This window comes from Saccopteryx bilineata, chromosome 6 (assembly GCF_036850765.1).
Source record: "Saccopteryx bilineata isolate mSacBil1 chromosome 6, mSacBil1_pri_phased_curated, whole genome shotgun sequence".
Taxonomy (NCBI): domain Eukaryota; kingdom Metazoa; phylum Chordata; class Mammalia; order Chiroptera; family Emballonuridae; genus Saccopteryx; species Saccopteryx bilineata.
The window spans coordinates 109,485,084-109,503,963 of NC_089495.1; the positions used below are offsets into that span (position 1 = coordinate 109,485,084).

At 47.6% G+C, this 18,880-nt stretch overlaps 1 protein-coding gene across 10 annotated transcripts in view; it reads right to left on the reverse strand.

Moving 5' to 3' along the window:
• ATP7B (ATPase copper transporting beta) overlaps nt 1-18,717 on the reverse strand; it is an 87,057-nt gene extending 68,340 nt beyond the window's left edge. For 4 of the 10 annotated variants that reach the window (XM_066234585.1, XM_066234579.1, XM_066234581.1 and 1 more), the window contains exons 1-3: nt 17,946-18,054; nt 15,417-15,558; nt 14,644-14,693 (exon numbers count right to left, since the gene is read on the reverse strand). In XM_066234585.1, the coding sequence (XP_066090682.1) occupies nt 14,644-14,693; nt 15,417-15,513 (147 nt within the window). In that variant the 5' untranslated portion in view covers nt 15,514-15,558; nt 17,946-18,054. Of the gene's footprint in view, nt 1-14,643; nt 14,694-15,158; nt 15,325-15,387; nt 15,559-17,945; nt 18,055-18,379 lie in introns of those variants that run through there. The other 6 variants (XM_066234584.1, XM_066234583.1, XM_066234577.1 and 3 more) reach the window with 6 other exon arrangements.
• Nucleotides 18,718-18,880: the final 163 nt, after the last annotated feature.

Sequence of the window (18,880 nt, forward strand, 5' to 3'; positions counted from 1 at the left end):
CAGACCTGCACCCCTGCCCCCTCCTCATATGTAAGACATGGAAGAAACTTCCATCTACAAACCAGACCCAACCCCCTCTTGGCTTTTTATAGCCCTTCTACAATTGTGCTGACCTGACTGGAACTGATTTTCTGTTTCATTCACAAACTTCTGGGACAATTCTTCCTCCTCGGAAGGTATCGGTCTGGTAGACCTCTGGCCCCAGGGCCCCTCCTGAGGCACCACCACTTGCAGGCAGACAGCACAGCCACCTGTGAGTCACAAGGAGGTGCCAGAAAGGACTGCTCAGGGCTCCCGGACGTCTCAGTCCTAGCTTTCTGCATTGCTATGTCCAGGGTCACACCTTCACCTCCACTAAAGCAGTTCCCCTTCACTAGACTTGGTCACCTGAGAAGGAAAAGCTTTTTTTGTTTTTTGTGGGGTTTTTTGTTTTGCTTTTGTATTTTTCTGAAGTTAGAAACGGGGAGGCAGTCAGACAGACTCCTGCATGCGCCCGACCGGGATCCACCCGGCATGCAGGCCTCAGAAACTGAAGCAGAATGCACACCACTGTACATATATTTGCTCTCGTCTGTCTACACCCTCCCAACCAACTGGCAGCTTCTCACTCACCACACCGCATTCAGCACTGGGACTCTGCCCAGGGCCAGCACACATCCTCCCCTTGGGCTGCTGGGACACTCGGAGGCAGGTGCAGGCACCCAGCACAGTCAGCTCCCAGAGCTGGCAGCTTTTCACTCACCACACTGCATTCAGCACTGGGTCTCTGCCCAGGGCCAGCACACATCCTCCCCTCGGGCTGCTGGGGCACTCGGAGGCAGGTGCAGGCGCCCGGCACAGTCAGCTCCCAAAGCTGGCAGCTTCTCACTCACCACACTGCACTCAGCACTGGGTCTCTGCCCAGGGCCAGCACACACCCTCCCCTCGGGCTGCTGGGACACTCGGAGGCAGGTGCAGGCGCCCGGCACAGTCAGCTCCCAAAGCTGGCAAGCTTCTCACTCACCACACTGCACTCAGCACTGGGTCTCTGCCCAGGGCCAGCACACACCCTCCCCTCGGGCTGCTGGGACACTCGGAGGCAGGTGCAGGCGCCAGGCACAGTCACCACACTGCATTCAGCACTGGGACTCTGCCCAGGGCCAGCACACATCCTCCCCTCGGGCTGCTGGGACACTCGGAGGCAGGTGCAGGCGCCCGGCACAGTCAGCTCCCAAAGCTGGCAAGCTTCTCACTCACCACACTGCACTCAGCACTGGGTCTCTGCCCAGGGCCAGCACACACCCTCCCCTCGGGCTGCTGGGACACTCGGAGGCAGGTGCAGGCGCCCGGCACAGTCACCACACTGCATTCAGCACTGGGACTCTGCCCAGGGCCAGCACACATCCTCCCCTCGGGCTGCTGGGACACTCGGAGGCAGGTGCAGGCGCCCAGCACAGTCAGCTCCCAAAGCTGGCAAGCTCTCCTTTTGGCCACGTGCACTTCCAGAAATGCACCTAGAAGCCTAATGAAAAGCCATTTTCTTTACCAAACTCCCAGCACTCTCCTGGAATACCTCCGCTGCCCCTTCCATAGCTCCAGCCTGGGGTGCACAGAACACCAGGGGACAGAGGTATTTCCTGGGTGACATGACTTGCATTTTAAGATGTAAGAAAGTTCCGTGTTTCCTGCAGCTTTGTTTTCCCTTGGCCAATGGCTTGACCTCAGTGAGAACTGACTGCGGAAACTCACTGGGCAACAAGTCTTATCTGTTTTTTATACGTGGCGGAACAGCCAGGAGCTAGCACACAATTCAGGCTTCTCAGGCTGCCCACTGTCCCACAGGAGGATTAAGAGGAGACACTAGACAGAGTGGTAATCGCGCAGGCTCCTGCTCTGAGCAGCACTGTAGCCCTCCCATGCCCACTCCCACTCCCTCACAGAGAAGGGGAAGGAGGTGACCTCATCCCCACGGGAAGAAAAGCTCCACCAGCCACTAATCCGGGTAACACCTACTGGAGCAAGTTCCACACTGAGGACTGAATCGAGCCAGGTGGGAAGGCAGTCACTCTTGTCCTTCTGCATTACTCTACCCTCATAATGTGCTGTGGGGGAGGCGGTGTCACAGGGGTGTGCACCCAATGAGGACATTCCAAACACAGCCCTTTCTACTCAAGGGCAGTGAGGATTCTGCCTCTTTAAGGATTGCCTACAATGACCCTTCCTCCCCAAAAACTCCCAACCAAGAGAACTGTTCTCTTTGATGGAAGGTGGCCTCCCCACTTGTCCACTCACCACCGGTCCTCAGTGACTTCCTTATTCTACTGCCCCCATTACTCTGTGGGGATGTGCCCACCTGTTTGCTCTACTTCTGGGACACACTCAGGGCAGCCAACTCTAAAATGTGTCTGGGTTGGCTTCCTATATTCCATGTGCTTGAGGCAGGACAGTAAAAAACTAGGAAAATTCCTTGGCAAGTAGAATGGGGAAACCAAGATGGGCAGCTGAACAAACTGGCCAAGCAATTTACAGCCAGATACAAAAGGTCACCGCCTAGAGATAACATCTAGAACTTCAGTTGTACTTCAGCTCCAGGCCCAGAAAAGCAGCAAAACTGGGAGGCTGACATCAGAACCAACTGCAGTGACTGCGGGAGACAAGCTGCAAGCTGACAAAGTCCTTACAGGGCTTAGTTTAAGACTACGATCTTCCCCACACCCTTCTAAGATTAAAATTCTTCTCAGCACCCTTTTTATGTTTGTTTGTTTGGTTTTTTTTTTAATTTTTTTTTTTTACAGAGACAGAGAGAGAGTCAGAGAGAGGGATAGACAGGGACAGACAGGAACGGAGAGAAATGAGAAGCATCAATCGTTCGTTTTTCATTGCGCGTTGCAACACCTTAGTTGTTCATTGACTGCTTTCCATTTGCCTTGACCTCGGACCTTCAGCAGACCGAGTAACCCCTAGCTGGAAACAGCGACCTTGGGTTCAAGCTGGTGGGCTTTTTTTTTTTTTTAATATTTTTTATTTATTCATTTTAGAGAGGAGAGAGAGACAGACAGACAGACAGAAAGGAGGAGCTGGAAACATCAACTCCCATATGTGCCTTGACCAGGCAAGCCCAGGGTTTTGAACTGGCGACCTCAGTGTTTCCAGGTTGACACTTTATCCACTGCGCCACCACAGGTCAGGCTGGTGGGCTTTTTGCTCAAACCAGATGAGCCCACGCTCAAGCTGGCAACCTCTGGGTCTCGTACCTGAGTCCTCTGCATCCCAGTTGGATGCTCTATCCACTGCGCCACCGCCTGGTCAGGCAGCACCCTTTTTAAGACTAAGCTTTTCCCCACACATTTGACTGTTGCATGGTGGGGGTGGTGCACTCTTATGAGGATTCTCCTTTATGCCTCACATGTGTGACTTTGTATCAGAGATTTCCTGATTTGCATATGGCTCTACACTACATAATAAAGCAAACCTGGGCTATGCTTTTGCTCTGGCTTGCCATCAGCTTGCAGAGGCCTCCCGATCCCATTCTTTTTTCTCTCTGAGTTTATTTCTTCATTCCGCACCGTTCTCACTCAGGACCTGGACAATTACTACTCACACTGGTTAGCGGCAAGTGACTAATGACCCCCTGCCCTAGCACTGACCAGTAGAGAGCATGACTCTGAAAGGGCACACCTGGAAAAGCTGATGAATGTTCTATTGGGATTTTCCCTAAGACTTCCCCTGAACTCCTAGCCTGTAAAAACCTCTAAACAGCCCTGGCTGGGTAGCTCAGTTGGTTAGAGCATCATCCTGATACACCAAGGTTGTGGGTTCCATCCCTGGTCAAGGCACATGTAAGAATCAACCAATGTGGGCCCTGGCCGGGTTGGCTCAGCAATAGAGCGTCGGCCCAGCAAGTGGAAATCCCAGGTTCGATTCCCGGCCGGGGCACACAGGAGAAGCACCCGTCTGCTTCTCCACCCTTCCCCCTCTCCTTCCTCTCTCTTCCCCTCCCGCAGCCAAGGTTCCACTGGAGCAAAGTTGGCCCGGGCGCTGAGGATGGCTCCATGGCCTCTGCCTCAGGTGCTAGAATGGCTCCAGCTGTAGCAGAGCAACACCCCAGAGGGGCTGAGCATCGCCCCCTGGTGGGCATCCTGGGTGGATCCCGGTCAGGTGCATGCAGAAGTCTGTCTGCCTCCCCCCTGCTTCTCACTTTGGAAAAATACAAAAAATACAAATAAATAAATAAAAAGAATCAACCAATGAATACATGAATAAGTGGAACAACAAATTGATGTTTCTCTCTCCCCCTCTCTCCCTTCCTCCCTCTGTAAATAACAACTTTTAAAAATTTTAAAACGATTTTTAAAAATTTCAATAATGTCCCAGAGCATGCTTTCCCTCCCTGGAGCACTCCAGTGCCTTTCCCTTCCCCCTCTTCTTCCCCACAGGCGTGCATCTCCTGAACTCTAAGGAACACCATGACACATTTGCAACCAGGGGAGGAATGGGCAGAGGCAGCTTGTCCCAGGATAACCCCTGAACCTGTCAAAAAGGCCCCCTTTTCTAGAACTGACTTTCCAAAGAGCCAAAAGCTCCGCCTAGGCTCTCCTGTTGCTTCTTCTACCCTTGTTTCACTGTCCCCAGCTTTAATAAATGTATTCTCAAAATCACCTGGACTCGTCTTCCGTTGTGGCTTCTTTCCTGCACAAAGTTAAGAACTTACACATTACCAAACATCCCTAGGCAGACCTACCAAGGATCAGGTCCCCATTCCAGTAACATGCTCAGCCAAGAAAGAACTTGCTTCCATTTCCAAGAAATGCCAGTCAAATCAGTGATCTGAAAGGGATATTTGATGCTAAGAGCCTCAGGTTCCAACCCCACACAGAAGCCATCATGCATGTGTGATTTCTTTCTTGTGATCACTCAACTCTTCCTTGCTTACTTACCTATGACCTTCCTGTTTCCTGATAGGATCGGTCAGGATTTATGTACGCCTACTGTCCACTGCACATTTCCTCTATTGGGCATGGTAAGTAGGTCTTCCAGATACTTGAGGCTTATCTCTTTAAGCACCAGATTTTTAAAAAAACTTTTTGTCATTAAAAAAAATTTTGATTTTGCCTTTTTTAGTAGAAACCTCTCCAAAAGTATCATTTATATTTCTTTTCTTTTTAAACAAACTTTTTTTAAAAATATTTTATTTATTGATTTTAGAGAGCGAGAAAGGAAGGAGAGGAGTGGGAAGCATTAACGTGTAATAGTTGCTTCTTGTATGTGCCTTGACCCGGCAAGCCCAGGGTTTCGAACCAGTGACCTCAGCATTCTAGGTCAGCGCTTTCTTTATCCACTGCGCCCCCACAGGTCAGGCTCGTTTATATTTCTACTGCCCGTTTTTCTTTTGACAGAGACAGAGAGAGGAACAGACAGACAGGAAGGGAGAGAGATAAGTAGCATCAATCCTTCTTTGAGGCACTTTAGTTGTTCATTGACTGCTTTCTCTTATGTGCCTTGAACAGGGGGGGGGGGGCTACAGCAGAGTGAGTGACCCCTTGCTCAAGGTAGGGATGAGCCCACGCTCAAGCCAGAGACCTCAGGGTTTCAAACCTGGGTCCTCCGCATCCCAATCCAATGCTCTATCCACTGCGCTACCGTCTGGTCAGGCTCTACTGCCTTTGAAAATGAGTTCTCATCCTTATTTCAACTTTTCCTTGGTGATATAAGATCACTGTAGGTAAAAATGCTCTGGGCTATAGCTATGAATAGTTACTGAGGAAAATAGGTTGGCACCATATGTATCAAGTGCTTTTGAATAGTCTACTCTGTTAGCACTGTGAACTGTATGAAAAATTTAAATACTTTACTGTAAAGTACTTTTATTTATCCTAAATGGTCACTCAGACCCAAAACAAAGCCAGAAGGAGGAGGCAGGGGCCAGGTTATAAAGGGCATGAAATTTAGACTTTGTCCTGTAGACAGTAGAGAATCATCAGGATTGTTGTTTTTATTATTATTATTATTATTATTATTTTCCTGAAGCTGGAAACAGGGAGGCAATCAGACAGACTCCCGCATGCACCCAACCGGGATCCACCTGGCATGCCCACCAGGGGGCAATGCTCTGCCCATCTGGGGCATCGCTCTGCCAAAATCAGAGCCATTCTAGCACCTGAGGCAGAGGCCATAGAGCCATCCTCAGCGCCCAGGCCAACTTTGCTCCAATGGAGCCTCGGCTGTGGGAAGAGAAGAGAGAGAGAGAGAGGAAAGGGGGGGGGGTGGAGAAGCAGATGGGCGCTTCTCCTGTGTACCCTGGCCGGGAATCGAACCCGGGACTCCTGCACGCTAGGTCGATGCTCTACCACTGAGCCAACCAGCCAGGGCTTTTTATTATTATTATTAAATTTTTCCATTGATTTGAGAGAAAGAGAAGAGGAAAGAGACAGACAGAAGCATCTATTCATTGCTCCATTTAGTTGTTCCATTTAGCTGTGCACTCATTGGACAGTGCTTCTCATATGTGCCCTGACCAGAGATCAAACTTGCGACCTTGGCGCTCCAGACAACAATCTACCCACTGAGATACCCAGTCAGGGCAAGAATAATCAGTTTTTAGGCAGAGGATACATGATTATATTTGTGATTTAGAAATAACAGTTTGGGCAGGCAGAAGAATGAACACTTAGGGGAGGTGGATTATAGGAAGTAAAGAAATTAGTAATAGAGTGGAATTAAACAAATAAAGAGGTCCTCAGGTGTAGTATCAACTGATCACAGCAAGGAAGAGAGACCTGAGGATGACAATGCCTCTTCCAGTTTGGCAGAGATAAGGCAGAAGGGGGAAGGCGAGGAGAAGCGTGTCTAGGGGTGAAAACGGTGGATTCTCCTATGTTCCTACAGGTCCTAACAAGGGTCCCCAAACTTTTTACACAGGGGGCTAGTTCACTGTCCCTCAGACTGTTGGAGGGCCACCACATACAGTGCACTTCTCACTGACCACCAATGAAAGAGGTGCCCCTTCCAGAAGTGTGGCATGGGGCCAGATAAATGGCCTCAGGGAGGCACATGCGGCCCGCGGGCCACAGTTTGGGGACGCCTGCAACATCCAGGGCTCCAGACACCTTCATAGGCTAGAGAATCAAGTCCAAACTCCTTTCTGGCACCTTCCCGTTTCCCCACACCTGACCCCAAGGTTTCCACCCCCCATCTAATCCTCCTTATCCTTTAAGTCCTGCCCCTCCTCAGAGGCGCCTCTGCCCTCGCCGGGTTCTCCCCCGTCCGAATCCCAGTGTTACTGCTCTCAAGGTCACACACAGGCAGGCAGCCGTGATGGACACTGGTGAACAAAGCTTCTCCCTCCACTGAGGCTGCACGCAGATCAGGCCATACTTATCACTGATGCAATGGAGACAAGGTTCTTACGTCTTATCTGCCCACAGACCTAACAAGGTGATGAACAAATGTCAGATGTTAAACCAATACTTGCTGAGCTGAACTAGAGACAGATCAGAATGTCCTTTCTACTTAGAACTGCATGGTGCTTAGTCCCCCTGATATCACAATGCAAGGACAAACTCCATCAGTCTCTCACACTCCTCCTAGAACTACAGGTCTTCAAGTGTCCCCTGTACTAAATTATTTTGCCTCCCACATATGTAAATTGTATTTTCCAAAATAAAATCTATCTTATTTATCTCCTACCCACCTTCTCATTTTCTGTAAAATTTTCTGTATAAAAAATAAAAATCCCTTGGTGTCCTAAACAATCCTGTTGCAACCTGAGCAGCCCAGACCCAAAGGCAGATGGGCAGCTCATGTTACCACAAACCTCCAGGACAAAGGACCCTATTTGGAGGAGGGACATCGGATTCAAATATTTCAACACTCACAAAGGTTACCTGCTCAACCCAGCCAGAGGCTAACACTGGGCAGGGCTCAGAAAAAGCACTGGGCCAGTCAGTTCTCCCAAGACAAGCAGAGGAGTCCCGGATCCTGTGACAGGACGGAATGACAGAACCTGACACTAAGCTGCATACTGGGAAGCAGTGGCCCAGAAGGTTCCCATACAGCGGACGTGAGCAGGACAAACAGCCCCTCCTTTACAACAGAGGCAGAATATTAATAAATAAATATAATTTAGAGCCTGAGAGCCAAATATTTAAGTGCCATGCACAAAAGAAGATACTTTGTGCCCACAGGAATTTACTAGCAAGCTAGAAGAGTAGAGGACAGTATGAAAAACTAACAAAATAGGTGCTCGGATATGGAAGGGACTGCGCTGTTCAGAGCTACCCAGAAAGACTTGCCAGGGGGAGGACTGGTGGGCCTAGAGGTCTATGTGGCTGTTCCTCACACCCTCAGGAACTGGTGACTTTAAGATTGAAACAGCCATATATTGGGAAAAAAAGAAAAGGCCCTGGCCAGTTGCCTCAGTGGTAGGGCGCTGGCCGGGCATATGAATGTCCCAGGTTCTATACGTGGTCAGGGCACACATGAGAAGCAACCACCTGCTTCTCTTCCCTCTTCCCCTACCGCAGCCAGTGGCTCAGTCTGAGCATTGGCTTTGGGCGCTGAAGATAGCTCAGTTGGTCTGAGTGTGTCAGCCTCAGGTGTTAAAAATAGCTCAGTTGATGCAAGCATCGGCCCCAGATAGGTGTTGCCAGGTGGATCCTGGCCAGGGCACATGCAGGAGTCCGTCTCACTGTCTCCCCTCCTCACACTTAAAAAAAAAAATGATTGAAACAGCTAGCTCTGCATGACTTTTACAGCAGGATATTAACAGGAGAAAAAGAACACCTTGGCAAGCTCACTAGAGGGAGTATTCTTAAATAAAACTGCACTTATGAACAGCCTAGAATTAAAAAAAAATTACAATGACTCTAAATTATTAAGAGACTGGGCAGGGCCACAGAGAGACTGAGATCAACAAAGTGTAAATTAAGCCAATGCTTTGATTCCACAGTTAAACATATGTACCTTCGATGTTCCCGACTGTCCTCTTGATCTGGTGCCCATTTGGCACAAGGCCAATACTGTTCCAATATGATAGGAACTCAAGAGTTAAAATTTTAGCTTGAGTAATAGTGGTTTTCGTTATAATCAATAGATTTAATGGTTAATGCAAGTAAAAGCTTTGTCCCAGGAACTGGGACACCAGAAGGGGCTTACATGGCTTAAGAAGAACAATGAGCAATCCACTTTTGTGCCCCAGGGGTCTGCATGCAAAGACTTTATGCTCCAAGGATGGAATAACCCCAATCATGCAATTAACTCTGACTTCGATCTAATTAACTTTCCCTTGAAATTCCAAAACCCCTTACCTACCCTTATAAAAAGGATGTCTCAGCATAGGATATTAAGATAGTTGGGGGTACATGACCTCTGTCTTCTCAGATCGCAGACCATCTGAAGAAAATGCCCATAAAGATTCAATCTCTCTCGCCTGACCAGGTGGTGGCGCAGTGGATAGAGCGTCGGACTGGGATGCGGAAGGACCCAGGTTCGAGACCCCGGGGTCGCCAGCTTGAGCGCGGGCTCATCTGGCTTGAGCAAAGAGCTCACCAGCTTGGACCCAAGGTCCCTGGCTCCAGCAGGGGGTTGTTCAGTCTGCTGAAGGCCCACGGTCGAGGCACATGTGAGAGAGCAAACAATGAACAACTGGGAAGTCGCAACCCGCAACGAGAAACTGATGATTGATGCTTCTCATCTCTCTCCGTTCCTGTCTGTCTGTCCCTGTCTATCTCTGCCTCTGTAAAAAAAAAAAAAAAAAAAAAAAAAAAAGATTCGATCTCTCTCTCTACTTATTTGACTGAGTGGTGACCGGCAGCATAAATGGTAATATTTTGTTTCAAATAGACTCCAAGTCTATGGCCCTGCAGCTGAACAAAAGTAACAAAACACACTCAGGCCGGCTGGCCAGCCGTGTTAACTCACGACCACTAACCTGGAGAGGGCCCTGGTGCCTCCAGCAGTCCCAATACCTCTGCCTAGTCCTCTTCATTCTCCTGGACTGCGCAACACCTCCCGCTCCTCAGACCCCCACTCCGCTACCCCTCAGCCCGCACAGATGAGCCCGCTCCCTGCTGCGCTGAAGTAACGGAAGCAGAGACCCTGAAAGCATCTCAGCCACCCCCTGAAGGAGGGCCGCCCCGCCCAGGGAGCTGTCCCTGCGCCCAAGGTCAGCCTCCACACACCACCCCTGCTGGGCTTTCTCCTACTCTCCTGAGAGCTCCTTCTCAGAGTCCTTCAAAAGAACCTTCTCGTCCCCAAACTGCTGATGTGCTCTGGGCCAGCCCCTGGATCTAACCCTTCCCTCCTCGGTCCTTGGTGATCTCACTCAGTCTAGTAGAAACACCGCCCACACTCAACAACTCCCAAATGCTCAAACAGCACCTCCTGTCAGGGATTAACATGCATTTCAAATATTAACTTGTCTACAACTGAGTTTCCAATATTCTACCCTTCCCTGCTCCTTCATCTTAGTAAACGGCAACTCCTCCCAGGAAAGTCTTGCATTCATCCTTGGTAAGAATCACCTCCTTTTAAACCACATGTGTAAATGTCCAGCAAATCCTGTCAGTTCTATCTTTAAAATATTTCCAGCATTCAACCACTTTTCAGTACTTCCACTACACGCCACCAGGATAACTCACCTTCATTAAAATAATCTCCTAAGCGACCCCCTGCCTCCTGCTCTCACTCTGTATATTCTCAACATAAAAACCAGAGGAATGCCCTTAAATCAGGGGTCTTAAACTCGCGGCCCGCCGAACAATTTTGTGCGGCCCGCAGACTAATCCACGAAGTTCAAAATATTTTGGATAAAATTAAGTAAGCCTAGGGGCCTACTTGTATTTTTCATTTCTCTAGCATCCTAGCTAGATATTAGCTTAGTTAACAGCAGTTGTGATGCGAACTACAGTTTCTGGTCGTTTTGTGACATTGAGTAAACTGCATGTACAATTGTGCTTGTTGTACTGATTTTTTTTTGTTTTACGCAGTGAGAAAAATGTTGCGTAACAGTTGCCTTTTGTAGACCTAGTGCGGCCTGCCGAATGGCTGTGATCTTGCTCTGCGGCCCACATGCTGAGTTGAGTTTGAGACCCCTGCCTTAAAGGGAAGTCAGATGAGGACCTTTCTCTAAAAACCGCCCAGTTAATTTTCTTTCACTTAGGGTAAAACCTAAATTCTTCAAAATGACCTAGAGAAGTTACGGAGTCTTTGCCACCATTACCTTTCAGCCTATCCTCACACTCCTCACACTCCCCATCCTCAGTCACTCTGATACAACCACTCTGAAGGTCACAGGGCCTTCGCACTGGCTGCTCCCTGCTTCAGAAATACCCTTCCCCAACACCCCACATCTAGATGGCTCATTTCCTCACCTCCTTTAGGTCTTTGCTCAAATCTCAACGGCTCCTCGTTAATCATCCTGCTTACATTTCAAACATTCCTCTCTCTCTATTGTATCTTTTCCTGCTTATTTTTCTCCAGAACACTCAACTATCTAATACAGTATATATATTTTACTTATTTGTTTACTGTCTCCCAATTAGGATATAACTTTCACAAGTGCGGGAACTCTTTATTTTCTTCACTCACATGAATTCCCAGCACTAAAATAGTACTTATTCTTTATATTTTTATTTATTTCTTGAGAGAGGAGACAGGCAGAGAGAAAGAGGGGGAGGGTGGGGGCAGGGAGGAGCAGGAAGCATCAACTCTCCCATATGTGCCTTGACCAGACAAGCCCAGGTCCCAAACTGGCAACCTCAGCACTCCAGGTCGACGCTTCATCCACTTTGCCACCAGAGGTTATGCTAAAATAGCACTTATTCTTAAATTTCTCGATAAATATTTATTAAACGAATCAATGACAGAGCATATCTAACAAAAACTTAATTTACATTCTATAAAAAATAGATCAGAATATGATCTGTGTCATAAAACACTAAACTTTCAGACAAATATTTAACATTCGTAAGATGCACCATGTGCCTAACCAGGCGGTGGTGCAGTGGACAGAGCACTGGCCTGGGACGCCGGGGACCCAGGTTCGAAACCCTGAGGGCAATGGCTTAAGCACAGGCTCATCCATCTTGAGCGTGGGATCATAGACATGATACCACGGTTTAGCAAAAGTAAATCAAGTACTAGTGCTTCAAGTTTAAAGGAAACAATAAAAAAGAAATGTGTTAATTTGGAAGGTGCAATAAAAACCAAAAAAAAAAAAAAAGGTAACTTTTTTAGGCAGTATGATAAGGAGTATTTAAAACTTGTTTTAACTGTAGCACCTGGTGGTTACTTATCACCATGGTCCTGTGTGTGGTATGTTCTGAAATTCTGACAAATGATGCAATGAAACCTTCCAAACTTACTTATCAGCTGCATTCGAAGCACAGTGATCTTATTAAGTAGCCACCAGATTTTTTTGGAAGATTACACAACCAAATGAAAAGTCAAAACTCAAATGAAGAAAATCTAGTGACAATAACTGCCTTGAGTATCTTATTTAGCTGCCCTTTGAATACTGAAAATGAAAAAAATAATAATTCATTATTTGTGAAGAATTAGTAAAGCCTTGCATCTTAGATGTCACTTGGGAAACTTTGGGTCTACTAGCTACACAAAAATTTAAAGCTATACTGCTTTTTGACCATTCAGAGAATTGTTGATAGAGTCAACAATATTGAAGAGCAAATTGTAGAGGGGGTAAAGAAATTGAAATTCTACTTGATGAATCAACTGATGTGAGTAACCAAACTATTCTACTTTGCTTTGTGTGGTATACTGATGATACTTTAGGGAAGCCTGACCTGGTGGTGGCACAGTGGATAGAGCATTGGATTGGGATGCAAAGGACCCAGGTTTTAAACCCTAAGGTCACTGGCTTGAGGGCAGGCTCATCTGGCTTGAATATGGGCTCATCAGCTTGAGTGTGGGATCATAGATATGACCCCATGGTCGCTGGCTTGAGCTCAAGGTTGCTGGCTTGAGCATGGAGTCACTTGCTCTGCTGTAGCCACCCCTTCCCCCCCCTCGAGGCACATAAGAGAAAGCTGTCAATGAACAACTAAGGTGTCGCTACGAAGAATAGATACTTCTCATGTCTCTCCCTTCCTGTCTGTCCCTATCTGTCCCTCTCTCTGTCACACACACACACACACACATACACACACACAAAAGACTTTAGGGAAGCCCTGCTCTGTTGTCTTGCTATACCTGGTCAGACCACTAATTCAGATATATTTAATGATCTTTATGAGTACTTTCAAGTAGAGGGCTTAGGCTCGGGAAAGTGTGTCAGAGTGTGCATGGATGGTGCCGCAAGCATGACTGGACATCACTCAAGGATAGTTGCTAAAATAAAGAGTGTTGCACATACAGAAATGTTGTCCATGCACTGTATGATTCACCAGCAGCATTTAGGTGCAAAGAAACTTACGGAAGTGAGAATAGTTCGTACATCTAAGTAAAACTTTGGGAGAAGATGGGTAGAATTAGGCAGAAAGTTGAAGAAAATCATACACAATGGTGTCACTTTTCTTGCAGTAAGAATTGAAGTTATTTGCTGAAATAAGAGAAGACTGGGATTGAGCACTGGGCTGTCTGCAAGTGGTGATGGTTTGCAATAGTCACAGGAAGTTGACAAAGGACAAGAGCAAGGCATTTTCAGGGACAATCAGAAACAAGAAATGGCTAGCAGTCCCAATCACACGATCGCCTGCGTTTCCGTAGCAATTCCGTCCCTGCTGTAGGAGCAGGAAAGGCAGTCTGCAGCACAGACCCTGGCCCAGCAGGACAGGGACACAGACTTCCGGGACAGGTAAGAAACACACTGGGTCAACGATGTTAATTTTGGTTATCTTAGAATTGCAAGAATATATTTTTTATTTCTAAAAATTAATAACTAGATGCAGTAAAGGCAAACAATGAAGAAAGTTCACAAATATCCTAACAGTCATCCTAAGAATGGTTGAAATAAAAGTAAGTTTTGGCCCTGGCTGGTTGGCTCAGCGGTAGAGCGTCGGCCTGGCGTGCGGGAGTCCCAGGTTCGATTCCCGATTCCCGGCCAGGGCACACAGGAGAAGCGCCTATCTGCTCCTCCACCCCTCCCCCTCTCCTTCCTCTCTGTCTCTCTCTTCCCCTCCAGCAGCTCCGCCCCAGAGGGGCGGAGCATCGCCCCCTGGTGGGCATGCTGGGTGGATCCAGGTCAGGCGCATGCGGGAGTCTGTCTGACTGCCTCCCCGTTTCCAGCTTCGGAAAAATGAAAAATAAAAATAAGTTTTCTCCCTTTGGTCTTTATTTTCAAGTTTTTGTGATGGAATTAACTTGCATTTATAATAATAATTTATAAAAGCGGCTTTCAATGTTTCTAATGCTCAATGCAGAGTAATTTTTAGTTTCTGGAGGGACTGAGGCTTCAAAAAAACTTACATTCTAAAAGCACTGATTTCACAATTGCTGTTGTTTTTAAAGTCTTATTTGCTATGTTAGTTACATCAGTCTCTGCTTTGTCCTCTATTTTATCTCACTGACCTTTGATCTGTTCAGATCTTCTCCTTTAACTTAGTTTAAAAAAAACCCACACAAACATTCCAGAATCTCACTTGGCAGTAATTCCCATCCTATAGATGAAAACAAAACTGCACATAGTTGAACACGAACACTTCTAGATACCTGTACTATGGACTCAGTGAAGAGGAATATATTCCTGGGCCACCTCCATCCTTGCAAAGGAGACAAAAAATGGTAGAGAAGCCATTAAAATCTAGCTCTCTCACCTCCACAGGTCTATCACCTAGTTACTCGTACCAACAACTACACCCTGTGCTGTGGTTAAGACTGTCACTGGACTCTGACGCTGGACACTGAGGAGGCGAGAGAGTCAATGCTCTCTACTGAGAAAAGAACTCCGCAGGGAATCAGGCACCACAGAGCAGACTCCAGTTCTTTCGAAGGCTTTCCCCCACCTTCAGTCTGAACAGGGTCGGTCACTGTCAAAGGCCTGTAGCAAATCTCCAGCAATCTCATTGCCTGTTTGCCCTCTTCTTTGGGGAGGAGAACTTCAGACTGTTTTCCCAGGCTCAAACTCTCCAGTCTGTGGGACAAAGTCTAAACTCCCAGCCTGAAAAACAGGGCCTTCTGCAATCACTTTTCCAGCCTGTAAAGCCCCTCATACCCCCTCTCCTTACCATACATCTTTCCATTGCCATCCCCTGGGCCTTTGCACATGCTCATCTCTGCCTCTGCCTGCATTCAACTGTGTGCCCAGCCAATGCTTGCTCCTCCCTCAAGACCTCATTCAGGTCCCATTTCCTGCTGAAGCTCTTTTTGCATCCCTTCCTCCAGGGAACATCGAACCTATAATTCACGCCTGGGGTGCTATACTGTGTAATCACACCTCTGCTCTAGCACCTGTACCTGGCAGCTCCGAGAGCATGAGGGCTGACCTCTATCATCTTTGCAGCCCCCTGCTGGGCCCAGAGCCAGGCAAATAGAAGGCGCTCCATAATGTTTGTGGACTGAAGGCTGAATAATCCAGGTCATGGATCACCTCCCTTCCAGGATCACTGCTGCCCCATGGAGAGGCCTCTAAAAAGAAAAAAATGAGGGGGAAATCATACTATAAATCACTCATTCAAGAACAATTATGGTACATGTATTAAGCACTGTCGTGCATATTTTTTAAATGATGCAAACCTGATCCTCACTTTTTTTTTTTTTTTTACAGAGTGAGTCAGAGACAGGGATAGACAGGGAGAGACAGACAGGAACGGAGAGAGATGAGAAGCATCAATCATTAGTTTTTCATTGCGCATTGCAACACCTTAGTTGTTCATTGATTGCTTTCTCATATGTGCCTTGACCGCGGGCCTTCAGCAGACCGAGTAAACCCTTGCTGGAGCCAGCGACCTTGGGTTCAAGCTGGTGAGCTTTTGCTCAAACCAGATGAGCCCACGCTCAAGCTGGCGTCATTCGGGGTCTCGAACCTGGGTCCTTTGCATCCCAGTCTGACGCTCTATCCACTGCGCTACCGCCTGGTCAGGCTGATCCTCACTTTTAAGAAAAAAAATTGCAAAGAAAAGCTATACTCAGAAAAGATGTTATGACCAAGTATCAAGTAAGTTTGGAAGAAAATATATATTTGATAAAGTCACACAGACCTAGCGAGGACTCAATCCCAAATGAGCCTCTTACTAACTGTACGGCCTTGGACAAGTTACTTACCTTCTCCCTGCCTCAGTTTCCCCATCTGTAAAGAGCTAGGGTTTTGAATCTAGGTCTTCTGAGTCCCAGTCCAATGCTCTATCCACTGTGCTACCGCCTGGTCAGGCTTCTCTTTCTTTTCTGTACCTTCTTCTACGATATAAATTCCTTAAGGGTAGGGTTGGTTTTAGCTGGATCCCCAGAGCTAGAATTCCTAGCACATAGATACTAAAAATATATATATTGGTCAAATAAATGGTGACAACATGAAAATAATAACTACACCCAAGGGTTTTGTGAAGAGTAAATGAGAGAGCACGCAAAAAGCAAAATAAAGAGCTCAACAAAGTGCCTAGCACACAGTAAGCTCAGGAACGTTGGCTAATGCTATCTTATCAAAGGAATCCAGAACTGGGTGAGGTCAACACGGCCAGAGGCAGTTACAGAAAATTTCAAGAGGCAGGTCTTAGGCTTGATCTGGAAGGATAACAATTTTTCTGGTGGGGAGCGAGGTGGGGGCACTGCAGGAGATTAGAAGGCTCTCCCCAGTGTACCAGCCACCCTACCCCAAGTGTTCTCCTCACATCTCCATTTAAATGCAAAGTCACACTAAGAATCATCTATTGACCAGACTGCCCATCCATCAATCCACTACTTTCATTTCCACACCACCAAAGCCTAGATGAATTTCACTGCAATAGGAAATGCAATAATTTTGAATTAATTTCAGAAAACAATAGAAAAGGCACAGCCTACTCTTCAGACCAGCAAACCAGGCTTAGGTATGTATGCTAAAGCAATATTCAAATGTCATGCACAAGGATGTCTTTTACAGCCTGACTTGTGAAGGAAAAAAGAAAGAAAGAAGCAATCAGAAACCAGAATGTCCACCTAGGGAAGTAACAAACACACAATGAAGCATCCATACTGTGTAGAGGTTAAACTGAATAGGACAGATGCTTACGTGCTAATGTGAAACAATCTCCAAACTATGTATAGTATTTAGACTGGGGGAAAACAGATTGGAGAATACGAACCATGTGATCTAGTTTATGTAAAACCAAAAAATTTAAAACCATACACATACAAAATCTGAAGATTTCTCTGGGCATATATATATAACTACTCAAAAAAAATTAGGAGATATTTTTCATTTCATATTATTTTAAAATATCCCTTAACTTTTTTGAGCAGTATATATACACATAATATGTATTTATCTACTGTGCATTTGCAGCTTTTCAACACTGCCTGAAACTTACTAAGTTTTCATTAAATATTTACTGAAAGAATGAAGATATATGTGCACAAATACAAAAGGATTAGAAAATTGATTTGTTTTTCATACTATTTCTGTACTGTCTGCATTTTAAAGAGATTGTATTAATGTATTACTTGTATAATTAAAATGAACTGGAAATAGTTCTTTTAGAAAATGTTTCAGGAGCTGGATAGATCATAAAGGGGTCTATGCACCAACTCTGAGTAACTTCTCCAGGTAACTAATTTAATCGTCCTGAACAATTAAGGCTCTTACACAGCAACTCAGCGTTCATTTTACCTCTGCACCATAAAGATGAACATATTAGTGCAGGGGTTTAAACTGTTCCGGAAAACCGGTTACTGTAATGGCATGCCCTTAAAAACCACGACTCTTCTGGAGGTGGGGTCTCGCGCACCTTCAGATGCGGTGTGAGGACAGCAGGTGGGCAGGTGAAGGAGGAAAGTCCTCGGAGTGGTGTGCCCACACACCCTGGGGGAAGGGCACTTACTTTCCTGCTGGCCCCTTCTCTAGCTGTAATCTGTCTCTCCTGCTCAGACATCAGCGTCTCCCGGAGAAACCAATTTCTTCTGTGATTCGGTGCAGAGCCCAAAGGTCCCCTGGTTAGTGAAAAGGAAGCATGGTGTTAAAGCCCAGGTAGAAGAGGAGCGGGGTGTGGACTGCATCTCTGTAGGCTCTAAACAGAGGCAGGGTCTGGGAGCCGGCCCCAGCATTACGAACGTTGGGATCAGCGGTCCTCACCCCACCGACTAATTCAAAGGTGCAGGTCACCACAGCCCTGGCCCTTAGGGGCGCGGACAGGAGACCGCGAGGGGTGCGTGGGCCTCGGACCCTCCCCACACCAGGAGGCCGGCCTGCGGACGCCTCAGGGTCTGCAGTCCAGCGGGATCCCTACGTGTGCCCATCCTCCCGCGTCTCCGCTACCTCGGGCTGGGGCGTTTCGAGCTCGGTCTTCAGCTGCAGCGTGCGCCGAGGAGAGGAGGATCGCGGGCGAGCCGCGCAGGCTCGGGCGGTTGATGCAGTTCCCGGGGCTCGCCCACCGCGGCGGGTGGTGCTGTGTAGCGGGAACCCGCGTGGGGTCCGCACTCTGGCTCCACGCCCGACTCCGGGGCACCACGGTCCCCAGACGCCGCAGCAGCCTCAGAAGTGAACTCCGCCCCAGGAAAATCGATATGAGACGCGCAAGGGCTTCCCATTGGTCTCCAGCGGGTGGCAGGCTCTGGACTGGGGGCCGGACGCCCCAGCCCAGGCTTCCAGTGGGGATGAGGGGCCAAGGGCGGGAGAAACGGTTCTCCATCACAGGCCACGCCCCCCCTGGGGCACCTCCCACTACAGCCCGGTCCACGGGCCGCGGAACCCGTGTATGACAAGCCGAAAACTTGTCTACACCTCAGAAGATTCTATTGGCTGGAAGGCCGTGGGAAG